The sequence below is a fragment of the Neofelis nebulosa genome, chromosome 5, assembly GCF_028018385.1.
Source record: "Neofelis nebulosa isolate mNeoNeb1 chromosome 5, mNeoNeb1.pri, whole genome shotgun sequence".
NCBI classification, from domain to species: domain Eukaryota; kingdom Metazoa; phylum Chordata; class Mammalia; order Carnivora; family Felidae; genus Neofelis; species Neofelis nebulosa.
In genome coordinates this window covers 38574177-38587872 of record NC_080786.1, presented here as the reverse complement: position 1 = coordinate 38587872, position 13696 = coordinate 38574177, and the positions used below count along the sequence as shown (strand labels likewise).

Below are 13696 nucleotides of genomic sequence, written 5' to 3'. Positions count from 1 at the left end.
GTTTTTATTTCATAATCATAAACTTACCTCTGCATTTGAGCTAGACTTGGAGGAGAGTAAGGAAAGAATGGAACTCATGAACTTCAGTGAGAGCACAAAGATTATAGGATATTTTGAGCAATGGGGGTAAAGGGGGGCCCTCCTGAGCCTCAGAAGGAATAGTCTGGTAGTTAAGATAAAACACAAGTCAAATTTATTTGTCCATAGTCAGCAATGGTGATCTTGCTGGTCTTGCCGTTCCTGAACCCAAAGCAATCCATACTTCCACAATATTCATGCCTTCTTTCACTTTGCCAAAGACCACATGCCGAACATCCAACCACTCAGTCTTGGCAGTGCAGATGAAAAACTGGGAACTGTTTGTGTTGGGCCCAGCATTTGCCATGGACAAAATGCCAGGACCCATGTGCTTCAGGATGAAATTCTCATCATCAAATTTCTCCCCATAGATGGATTTGCCACTATGGATTATGAAGTCAGGTCACCTGGCACATAAATCCTGAAAGAATCCTGTAGAAGCAGGAACATTTATAACCAAGTCCTTTCTCCCCAATTCCTTACTCCCCAGAGCATGAAAGTTTTCTACTGTCTTTGGAACTTTGTCTGTAAACAACTAGAAGGAGATGCTAATGTCGACAGCAATGTCGAAGAACTTGGTGGGGTTGACCATGGCTGTCTGAAAGGCCAAATGCTTTCCCTTTTTAATTCCTTATCTTCTTCCCTCCCACTTTGACCATTTTGAAAAAAAAAAAAAAAATAGACAAGCACATTCGATTATTACAGGCTTTCTATAAGGAATATGTACTTCAAAACTCTTAAAATCAAAATAGAAAGATATCAAAAATTAACCATAGCATTTGGTAATGATCAAAAAGAAAATGAATGAAAACTAGCTTAACAATTATTAGATTGTTATCATCCCTTTAGACTTGACCTTTTGGTAAGTCATAAATAAATACCATCCAAATTTGACAGAAGTAAACTGGAAAAATCACACAACAGCAATCTGACAGAAATATCACTTTTATTGATGTCAAAAAAGTGGCATTTCTTAGATGTTTAATAAAGTAGGGATTACGAGGAAAAGTAAATGTTGAATTATGCCACAAGAGTGTCATCCACATGGCAAGATCTGTGAGCTCATTTGCTTGGCAGCTGTTTCACCATTTAGATAAAAACGCCTACAGCCCAGGGGCCCCTGGGTGGCTCAGTTGGTTGAGTATCTGACTTCAGCTCAGGTCATGATCTCAAGTTCCTGTGTTCAAGCCCTGCATCAGAATCTGTGTTGACAGCTCAGATCGTGGAGCTTGCTTTTGATTCTGTGTCTCTCTCTCTGCCCCTCCCCTGCTTGTGCTCTCTCAAAAAATAAAATTAAAAATATTTTTTAAAAATGCTCACAACCCAGAAAAAAATTTTAATGTGGTTAAATTTGTTTGACATGTATTTTTATAGTGAAAATAAATGAATATATTCTATATTAATGTTGATCGTATATGTCAATATTTTATATTGATTATTTATCCTATACCTTTTTCTATTGTCTTTCTCCAGGAAGCAAATAACTTGGATAAAAACACAACCAAAACAGAGAGTGCTTGGCTCTTCAGAATGTGGTACAGCTTTGACCACAAGTATCCTTTGATAATGATGATCTCCCAGATCCTGCTGCCTGCCAGACATGAACTTCAAGCACTTAGTCGTTGAGATATATGTTCCTGCTCTTCAAGAAACACAGAAAGGTAAAGTGAATTCACGACCAAATTTATCTAAAAGTGAAAAGCTGAATTAGTCTATACTTAAGTGTTACAAAGAGCTGAAGTGAAATCTCTCAGAGTCAAACGAATTTAGTGTATTCGTGGCAACCTAATATTTCCCTAAATGCCAGATGATAAAATCGTATAGTCCTGAGGACTGATCTGTTGAACTAATTTTACTTTCTTCCCTTTGCAAAGATCTTACTTCTTGTCAGTTGGCCAGAGTAACAACAAAAATCCTTCACCCTTCTCCCAGAAACCCATTTGTGTGCTCTTGTTTCATGAGGCAAAAACATGGGGTGGGGCAGGGGGCAAAGAGAACGAGTGGTCTGAGAGGAAGAATGAATCTGATCACCACATTATAAAATAATGGAAAAGTTTGTTTTCCAGGCAGATTTGAGTAAGCTTTTCTTCATGAAGGCCAATTTTAACATTCTACCAATCAGTGTAAACATAGTGGCTCCAATACACCTTGCCTTGTGACTGACAGGGCTGAGAAGTGAGGCCTGAAGGGCTTTGCCATTGTGAATTGCAGTAAGTGGTCCATCTCTAATCCCAAGCAAAAGCACCACGGAAGAAAGGAAAGAACTGCGCTGAAAATTGAATGTGTTGGGTCTTTGTAGTTAGTTTTCCACAGTCACAAATCCTTCTCCTTTCAGGGAGAAAATGTCAGTCACTGGGTGATTTTAAAGCGCCTAAGCAATGATTAAAACCACAACAGATCAGTGGGAGAGGAGGAAGAATTAAGAACAGCCAAAAGAAATTCAAAGAGTAAGGTGCAGAAGAGGTAAAATGGAAATGGGAGAGGAGGCAAGAGAAATACAGGAAATTCACAGCAGGGAGGGAAGGAAGGCAAATTGGAGGAATGGCTATGTAAGAAAAAAAATTATGTAAGAATGAAGAGAAGCCAATTGAAGATTGCAGATATAAGCAAAAGTAAAACAGGTGAGATTTTAAAAAGCAATTCTGCAAAAGTAGAACATTCCAAGAATTACAAAATGGACATGTGCAAAGTAGAGGTTTTTTGAGCCTACAGTTTTGTTTTCCCACAGCCCTTCTCTCTCGGGACAGATACCTTGCCTTGATCAATCTTGAGCCTTTATGGACAGTGTAGGTTTCCACCACTTTAAAAGCACTCATCTTGGCCATTAACTTCCTCTTGGAGGTTCTGGAATCTCATTAACTACGTAAAGCCTTCCTGGTCTCTCTCAGGCAAGCTGGTTCTTAGCAAGTTATGCGGGTTTATGTTCCAGGTTGATTTCTCATCTGGAAATACAGTTTTCCCCTGCCATTGCTTACAGTATCTGATAACCAAATTTTTAGGAAGTTATAAAAATTTGACTAAAGAATACACAAAAGGCTGCTTGATTATGAAACGTATAAAGTAAGAAAATGTCTTTTTGGGTTCCTGGACCCAATTTTCAAGTCATGCCTCTGACTCACTGGCTACAGATTGGAGGTTCCCATGACCTCCTCCTTGGGTTCAACTAATTTGCTGGAGTGGCTCATGGAACTTAGAGAAACATTTTACTAGCTAGTAAGTATCACCAGTTTATTATAAAAGGATAAGAGATGCAGAGGGCAAGGTATGTGGGAAAGGTTACCTAGCTTTCATGCCCTCTCAAAGTGCACCACTTTCCCCAAATCCCCACATGTTCACCAACCCAGAAGCTCTCTGAACCCTGTCCTTTGGGTGTTTATGGAGGCTTCATTATATAGGCATGACTTATCAAATCACTGGCCATTGGTGATTGAACTCCATCTCTAGCCCCTCTCCCCGCCCCCCAGAGGTGAAGGAGAGGGAAACTGAAATATCCAGCCCTCAGATCACAGATTGGTTCTCCTGGCAAGCAGCCCCCATCCTTTCGTGGGGTCCAAATGCCACCTCATTAACATAACAAAGGATACCATTGTTGCTGTAATCACTTAGGAAATTCTTAAAGGCCAAATATATATATGTCTTATTATAAATTCTTATATGAATTTGTCTTATATATATGAAATTCTTCGTATATATAAGACATATATATGTCTTATATATAAATTCTTAAAGGCTATATATATATATATATATATATGTCTTATTATAAATCATAATAACACAAAATGACAAATCGGAAATGAGATATAAGATGTTTTTGTTCAAATTCTGACAGTGCTGTGAGGAATGCTTTATAATGAAGAAAAGGAGTAAAGTGGGAAAAATAACTTGGAGACCAGAAATGAAAGCAGAGACTCACCCAAAATTTTAGCTTAGAGCGGTGACACTAAATTCAGATGACGTCACAGTTTTTATCTCACTTTTCACCAGGGGTTTATTTCCATATGATTGCGGACAGACTTGCAAAAACTGAAAGCAGATTTACCCTGTCAGTAGCATCTCTTCTCATGGTAATACGTCCTCCTGTGCATTCATTCTACAAATTGCAGTGCTACCACCACTGCACAAATGTATTTTCACTTAGACAACAAAGTTTTTATATCCTACTTACACTCTGAATTCATACCCAGAGAGTAGCAAACCAACCAGTTTCCACCTCATGACCTCTTGAGACATCTGTATTTCAGAAACAAATCATCCACCTGGCATTTATGTTTTTTCTGCTTTTCACCTAGAACACAGGTGATGTGCCCTTTAAATCTCATAGGTAGGCTGTGCCAGCCACCATCAGTGTAGGGATGATCCCCCACCCCAGGGTCAAATGGCCTGGCCTAGGCCAAAAAGAAATTGTTGACAGGCTGAAAGAAACTGACTATGCAGTTTAGAGTTGCTCGAGTTTCATTTCAGTAAAATTGCATCATGCAAATTAGGCATCATAAAGAATTACTGATAAAAGGAAAAGAAGAATAAATAAGCCTTCATATGCACCTGTATCAGGACTCTCCAGAGAGACAGAAACAGAACCGATAGGAGTATACACACATGTGCGCACACACACACACATGCATAGATATATATGTACATACACATACATATAAATATATACAAACATATACATACACACATACACATACATACACACACACACACACACACACACACATATACATAGATTTATGTCAAGGAATTGGCTAATGTGAATGTGGGGGATGCAAGTCTAAAATTTGTAGGGCAGACTCTCAGTCTGGAAACTCTCGGGTGGGAGCTAATGGTGCGGTCTTGAGGCAGAATTCTTTGTTCCTTAAGGAAGCCTCAGTTTTGCTCTTATGGTCATCCAACTGTCTGCATGAGGCTCACTCACATTACTGAGGATTATCTCCTTAAAGTCAACTGATCGGTGACTGAGATAGTGACCCATATCCACTGAATAATAGATTATTATTATTATAGTAGAAAGCACTGTAGTAGAAAAGCACTGTAGTAGAAAAACCAATTTTGGGGTAGTAAATAAAACCAAGCATCACAGTACTCAATTCACATTCAATTTATACCCATAATTCAGACCCTAGAAAGACCCTCTTAATGTACTATTGGTATCAGTAAAACAAGCCCCAGTTGCTCATAGTTTTGTTTTCTTTTTTTACTTTTTCATAGCATAATTCATACACATATACATTTCCATAACATTTTCCCAAAAAACTACAGGGGAATAAAAATAATAAAAATTAACATTGAGTGAGGACAAATAATGGCCAAACATTGTGTTGGGTGCCTTACATTTATAATACCATTCCACCTCCACAGCTCTGTAGGAGGTTGGAAGGGTCTAGAGAGTATGGTGCAAACCAAATGGATTGCTGATTGTGTTGGCCTTCACTGAAACAACCTGGGCTCCTTTGTTCAAGAGCCTTATTGGAAGCCTATGGTGCCAAAATTGATGGGTAATTAAGATTTCTTTGTGATTCGAGGTGGGCAGCAATTCTGAATCACGCAGTGCAAAAGAGAATTTGAGAAGGGGGAGATGAAAAAGGAAAGGATGTTACTGACCACAGATGATTTGCCAGTGTGTACATTATTTCATTTAATCCTCCTAACCACCCATTTCATTTTATTTCATTCTTACAACCACCCTTTTGGAGGTGGAAGAAACAAAGTCTCAGAGAACTTAAAAAAACTTTGTTAAGCTTCCATAGGTAGTGTTGGTTCCATGATTCAAGCCCAGATCTCTCACCATCAGGTCCATCAATATACTTATGTGAACTTTCTCATTGACAACTCTGTATCCATTAGATCCCTCACTTTACATGTAAAACCCCATCTAAATATGTTCATTAAGTCACTATTAAAGTGATGAATACATGATGTAGTACAGAGCTCACATCTCAAATACCTGTTGAAGATACATGCGATGATAAAGTTAGGAATCTTGATTGGTCACCCTAAGAACAGCACCATAAAGGAGTCCCCCGGTTTCTGGGTCAGGTCTTCAACTTTTCAGGGGCAGAACGTTAAATATGCCAAAAACTCCAAGAATGGTTTAGGTTCATAGAAATGGATGCACCTTAGCCAAGTTCAAAGGAGGTACAAGAGCCAGACACCAAATTGCTAAGTCATGATCTGTATGTATCCTCATGGGGAGAAATGTCCTTTCCCAGCTGTGGGAAGGTTCAAGTCACAATCTGGTTTCTAGTGGCCCTCTGGACCCACCTCTTACTCTTGCTCCCTGGCTCACTATGCTCCAGCCACTCTGGCCTTCCTGAGGATGCATCGAGCACATTCCTGCTTCCAGGCCTTTGCACTGACTCTTCCCTCAGACATTCATATGCTTCCCTCCTTCACTCTTTCATTCAAATTGTCAGTGAGACTTTCTGGCTCCATATTTAAATTAGCAATCCCAACAGGAGCACTCTGTCATCCCTTATTTGTTTCATTTTTCACCGTAACACTTATCACCATCTGACACAGTATGTATTTTATTCATTTGTTTCAATAGTCTCCTCCAACCAGGTTATGTGCTTTCTTGAAACAGGTATTTGGGTCTGTTCTTACTCACTAGTGTGTTCTCAGGGCATGGAACAGTGCCTAGCACATAGTGGACACTCAGTAAATATTTATGGAATGAATGAATAAATGAATGAATGAATAAAGCAAGCAAGCAAGCAGTATTTTTTACTCAGGGCATCTTCATTCTAGACAGACACTGATGTAGCAGGAAAATCCAAATAATTATTATTTTTTTAATATTTATTTTTGAGAGAGAGACAGAGAGACAGAGTGTGAGTGGGGGAGGAGTAGAGAGAAAGGGAGACACAGAATCCAAAGCAGGCTCCAGGCTCCAAGCTGTCAGCACAGAGCCCGACATGGGGCTCAAACCCATGGACCACAAGATCATGACCTGAGCCAAAGTCAGACACTTAACCAACTGAGCCACCCAGGCACCCCCAAATAGTTATTTGTAGGTTGCTGAGTTTGAAACCAGGGCAAGGCAGAATAGATAATTTTGGGTTTTCACCCAGACTTCCATTTGGTATCCAAACAACATCTACACCCCCAAGACTCAGTGTCCCTCTCCCCAAGCAGGGACAGCCACCACAGCAGACATGGATCTTTGTTTCCTCACTGACCTCCTTCCTACCGTTGGTTCATCCTTCCTTAGGCTTAATTAGTATACCTCATCTGCTACATGCAAGCCTGGATCAAGCTTAGAACCCACTCTCTGTCTGGGTAACTTTGAATACATCTTATCTCACCTATTGTGTGTGGATTTTAGTATTAGATTACAGAGCTCAAAATTTTAGAGCCACCTATCATCCTCACTAACAATCTCTTATAACAAGGAGGTTAGAAACAGAAAGTAATACCCCCTTATTCATATCTTTAAGGCATCGGGTAAAATGATTTGCTCAGATCCACAGTGTTACAGCCGGAGTGGGAATCTTAGGTTGCCTTATTCATAGGTGACTAATGATCCTGTTCAACTGTCTGTTTCCTACAGTCTCTTTCCATTCTATCATTTATCATGTCTCTCCTTAAGAGATATGTGTATTTTAGTGCTTAAGCATGTGTATATATTAGTTTTACAATTGTGAATGACACAGGATAAGAATGACCTTTTCCAAAGTAAAAAGGGCAGCCAAAATCATTTTTAGCACTTCCTGTATATCGACATCAGCTGAAAATAAGGAGTTATTATGTGGTTGCCAACCTTTTACATAAATGTAAGAAAGTGCAAAGATAACAATGGATTGGCAAGTTGACACAGTAACAGAATGACAGAAAACAACATGGATGGAGACTTCCTTCCCATCACTGGTTTGGAATGAAGAGTGCACTGAGGTATTACCAACAAAATGAAAGGCCCACGGCAGACGTGTGGAAGCTGCAGCTCTTGAGTTTCCCATGAAAGAGTCTGGCAAGAGAAGTGGCAGATACCAGACCCCCTCCTCTACTGAAGTGTGACAGGCTGGGGCTACATTCCAGGAAAGTAAAGGCAAACGTCAGGATCATCCAAAATGACACTTGGAACCAAGTATTTAATGGATTTAAATGTAATTGCATTATAGTCTTAACAAAAAAAAGGAGGGAGAAAAAAAACCCTTCCCCTCCTAAAACCTGACAGGATTCATTATATCCCACACAGTCGTACTTATTTTAAATCGTAGGTATGAATATTGTGAGCAGCAATTTCCATTTTAAATGATGATCACTGCATTGCAGTTTTACTTATTTTGACTAGCAGAAGCATCCATGAATTAGTTATTGGGGTAGTACTGTGGCCTTGTGAATGACTTGAGTTTACTTCACAAAAAATTCTCAGAGGAGCAAGGAATGTTAGCTCTATGATCCCCATTTTATAAATGAGGCAACAGAGCCCAAAGGAGAGAAAAAGCATATCCAAGGTTACTGACGGACTTGGAGCCAGCATTCATAATCAACAAAGAGCAGGCTGTGTCCACCTAAGGAATCCAAGGGTCCTGGCTCTGGTGGTCCATCCACTGAGTTTTGGTAGCGTAAATATATGTGTGACATTATTGTTTGCAAGTGTGCCTGGCATACAATTGGCAGTTGTATATGATAGCCTCTTTGGTGGCTCATCAAAAGCTTCACTAGTTTGCAGGCAGAGGATATAAGGAAGATATCTTTCATTCAATTTTATTTAGTGCCTACTATGTGCCAGGCAATATGCTAGGTTCTGAGGACCCTTTCAAATGGCAGGTGGTCCTTAGCATAGGAAAGAGAGACCCTGGCATCTCCAGAGTTTAATGGAGGAGTGGGGAAGGAGAGACCTCTCTGGAAAAGCCATAAATTAAAATTATTTATAACCTTAACTTTGCAAAATGGAAACAGGTGACTCCATAAGTGGTTTCAGAAAGCGGATTTTGAAATATTGGAAATATAAGTAATCAGCTTTCTAAAGACCCTCTCTGCATATGGTACACGGGACATTGTAACTGTTTGCCCCTGAGAAGCTGGATGTAGGGAGGAGCTAAGCTTGCACCAGGCAGCAGGGCAGCTACCACTCTTATCCAGGTGGGTAATTCATTGGGTATTCAGCTTGACTTTGGTCAACCTTGTCCTCATAGGTGCTGGTGTAGAAAGATCTTATAGATAGCCCTTGATATAGCACCTAAGTGAAATGAAATTAAAATTTACTAAAAAATAGATAAAAAATAAATAAATAAAAAACCACTAGGTTACTGGGCCCTTGTGTTCCCACAACTTGTTGGTAAGAACCAATGTAGGGGAATGTTAATGGTACCTGGATGGAAACACAGACTGTCTTTTGTTCAGGTCCTGACTTAGGGCTTCCATGATTTCTTATTCCATATAATGGGTATTCCCATTACTGTCCTCTATTTTGGCTAAATCTATGAGAAAAGTTGGTGAGTTATTAGTTTTGATTTTGGTTTTTTTTCTTTACTACTGGAAACTTTTTCATTTACCTCTCAGAGCCAAAACATGATTAAGACAGTTAAGTGGGTGCAGGTTTCTCAAGATTCTATAGCCTAAATACGTTGCAGTATTCCATAGTTGGACTAAAAACTCTTCTGGAGGCCTGAGAAGTGACTACAAGTATGACTTTGTGAATTGTTGGCTGAAAATGTTGGATCTCCCACCGTGAATGTGAAAAGTTATAGGTCCTGAGATGATAACTGAGCTTTCTACAATAATCTTAGGACTCTACAAGAATTTTGACATCCTTGATTTTTTTTTTTTTGCCTTCTGTAAAAATTTTAAGAATATTCTATTAAATGAAAATGCTTTCCCATTTCATCTTTAAGCAAATGATATGAAAATCTGGATTTATGCATATAAAAAATCAGAAAGTGACTCCTCTTCTCGAATGAATTCATAAAGTAAATTCCTTTAAATCCCATTAAAAACAAATCTATTGAACACTTTCTCATTGCAAAGTATCCTATTAGATTCTCCTCATTTCGCTGTTTATTCACTTACTTGTTACATGTTTACCAAGAGCCTACCATGACTCAGGCACTATCCTGGCACTGGGAACACAGCCACTGACAAATTCTCACAAAGTTTACATTCTACTCTGGCTCTGTTTTTAAATTTCTGATTTACAGATGTCTTTGCAGGAACATGACTGTGGTATAAAGAAAGATACACTTAGACATTCCACTCTTGGTTTTTATCAAATTGAGGAAAGTCTGGCTCACAGATCAGGATATATTGATTTGCTATTGTAACCTGTCTGCTTACTAGCTGTGTCAATTTGGCAAAGACTGGGCACCATCTCCATGCCCAGTCTCTAAATTGCAAAATGGAAATACTGGAAGTTCCCACCTCCAAGGATTGTTTTGGGAATTAAATGAGTTAACACAAAGCACTTAGATAAGTACTTAATAATGTTAGCTTCATTATATTATCATGACTACCTGTTGATGGCTACATCCCTTAAATGGAGACATCATGTAATTGCTTCATATTCACCATCGTTTATTATCTCTGAGTGACCAAAGTATCCATTATTTTGTATGCTTGCAAGTTTCAGTTGCAACAGCCATATTTTACTACCATAGGAAAGTCTTTAGTTGCCACATAAATGAAAGCTTCCACTTACACTATAAATCATATAAAATTCTTCTTATTTGATCTTGAGTCAATGGATATAGTGGTGTTAGGCAGTTTCCTTGTGTCCTCTGTTCTGCACATGCAATTGCTTCATTTATGATTTTTCTAAGTTATAGTCCATCGTCCCATAGTTATTTTTCTGGAAATTACACCATAGATAACAATTTTGACTTGACAGAGAAGGGCAGCAATTTTGCTGTTCCACAATGAAAGCAATACAAGCCTTTGATGATAATTATTCCTCTTGTACCTTCTCATGATAAAGAAAATCTTTCAATTGCACCTTTCAGGTGGTGTTTTATCATTAGCTATAAGATGTTATATTTGAAGATTTCTGGGTCAGCATTGAATCATTTTATTTGGAAAAAAAAGAAGAAGGAAAAATGTTGAGACTGACAAAAGTATATGTATTACCTTAATGTTGCCAGATTTGAATTTAGGTTTAATATTTCTTCCCTATGGGAAAGAGTATTTTGCTTAAATTTTCTTCAACTGTTACTTGCTCACTCCTTCTCAACTGTAGGAGCCAACGCATTTACAGGCTGCCAACACATTCATGAGCTACCAGAAACACATTATTAGCATGAGCCATTGCCACCAGCCTCACATATTCTCACCTGACAGGGAGACAGAGACCGGGTCTGTTCTGGGGACCACACTATTCAGCCCTTGTCTGCGTGTGAAGTTGTGATAGACACAACACAACGCATGTGGGCAGACATGGCCCTGCCTAATTAAAGTTCACTTCCCCAGGTAGATGATGATGACAGATTCTCGACGTACATCAAATCAACTCATAAATAAAAGTGGGCAAAGAGATCAGTGTCCTGGTGGTTAGAGGATGAAGAGATTGTTGGAGAAACAAATACTGTTCTTTTAATCATGTGGCAAAGAGTCTGTGGGGAATTGGGATTTCCTAACATGAAATGAAACAATGGGAAGGGAGGAAGAGCATACTGGGCAAAGGGAATGCTGTGGAGAACTCGTGTAGGTGTGGCATGCGTAGCCGAAAGGAGCCTGAATGGATCTGCCTGCAAGGCACAGAATTGGAAGAAAGACGAGAAAGGAGGTAGTCTCCAGAGAACAGTGCTTTCAGCCTTTGAAGTAGAGGATGACACTCTTATACCCTACACTTTGTGTTATCAGAATTCTCTCTTATTAGTATTAATTTTATATTTTTGTTTAACAAATCAGGTAGCTAAGGGTAGAGCAATGTATCATAGGCTGAAGGGCCTTGAAGTTTCCTTTCTGTCACAAATCTGATTCATCTGTGTGACAGTCATTGATAGGGTACCTACACATTTAATGCTTCCAGAATTAGATTTGGTTTTAATATTTATTCCTCCTGAAAAAAAAAATAAGTATTTTGTTTAAATATTCTTCCATTGTCTTAACTGAATTTAGTTTTAATGCTTCTTCTCTAAGAAAAAATGTAAGTATGTCTTCGAGCTTCTTTTGAGATCACGAAATAAGAAATGGTGAGATAGTAAGAAATACTGGTTGCCCTCAAGATACCAGCATCCTAATGAGGTGGAGACAGCAGCAATGAGTAAGAACTATATTAAAGTTATGAGCAAAGTGTTGTGGAAGCCAGCGGCTGGTATAGCCAACTTACCAGCTGTGGAGAATCAGGGAAGCCACACAGAGTAACTTTCGAACTGGGTGGGGGAAAAAAGTAAGACTGTAAGGAGCTGGGCTGAGGGTGTGAGGCACTTCCTGGCAATGGAAGCAGCTCAGGCAAAGACACAAACAGGGTGTGAGGTGTTTGGAAAATGGTGAGAGTTTCAGTGTGACTGGATCAATGGGAAGCAAAACTGGAGAGTTACCGTGTGGACAGATGGGGCAGAACCACCTGTGTGATGGTCAAGAAAATGGATTTTATCCTAATGAGTGCAGGAAACCAATGCAGCACCTTAAGCACGGAGTCACACAGTCCAATCTGTTATAATGAAGAGAACTCGTGGCCATCTGGAAAGTGGTGCAATGGGGAGAGCAGAAAAATTAAAATGATTCTGGATAGTTGCTAATGAAAACACCCACCAGTTTCCTATGTGGGTAAAAATGAGGACAGGAATGTTTTCATTCTTCTTTGAAAGATGCTTTGGAACACTGAGGATGTGTTTCAAAATACAAATGTATTTAAAGATAAACATTATTTCAGTAAGAGATTGGTTTTTAAGTTTCACTAACGAAAATGATCCAGTGGTGTAATTGTTAGAGTCTACCAAAATATTTTCTGGTTTACTTTTTAAATTATTAACAAGCTATTGATTTGTATGTAAGGGGAAATAATAGACTGATTTCCTCTAACAAAGGCAAAAAAAAAATCAAACAGGATTTAAATATGAGAGAGAGAAGTAGAGCAGGCAAAAGAAAAGTCACTTGGGAACACAAATTTTGATTTTCATACTTGGGGTACAATGCTGAGTAGCTGGCAGCCAGCAAAAAAGTCGATCAGGGGATTCTGCCCTTGAGCAGCCAAGTGGCTCATCAGAGGAAGCCATTTCAGTTGTTTGTTTATTCTCCAGAAGACCCAAGGGGTTTAACTTGAATGCTTACAGAACAGACAGTCTCTGCATTCTGCATTATGTCCATCAGCGTATTCTTTGTCAGCACCTCCAGCCCTATGTAGGCCAGGTCCGCACGGTTTCCTTATTCAAATTGTCCACTGGTCATCAAAAAGGTAAATTAAAGAAGCCAAGGCAATCCAGTTTTAGATAAAAGTGCAAAGCAAAAAACAAAAAAACAAAAAACATTTCCATTGTGGTAAGTGCAAGAAGTCTTGATTGGGCCTGCTTTGCCATCTGAAGACTGCCTCGCTACGCACTACCTCACCTTGTCCTCCACCAGTAGCAATCTTGCCATCTTGTCTTTCTTGAAGATGTGCCTTTGCTGGCTACTGTTAAGGTGACCAACTTTTTTTCTGGTTTCCTGTTTTGGCACTGAAAGTCCTGCTTCCTGAGAAGCC

The 13696-nt window shown here is 39.2% G+C and overlaps 1 protein-coding gene across 11 annotated transcripts in view; it reads left to right on the top strand.

The window, feature by feature from the left end:
- Positions 1 to 13696, top strand: part of SLC9A9 (solute carrier family 9 member A9) — a 703484-nt gene that overhangs the window by 598176 nt on the left and 91612 nt on the right. For 10 of the 11 annotated variants that reach the window (XM_058730134.1, XM_058730131.1, XM_058730132.1 and 7 more), the window contains one exon: positions 1552 to 1631. In XM_058730134.1, the coding sequence (XP_058586117.1) occupies positions 1552 to 1631 (80 nt within the window). Of the gene's footprint in view, positions 1 to 1551; positions 1740 to 13696 lie in introns of all 11 variants that reach the window. The other variant, XM_058730137.1, reaches the window with a different exon arrangement.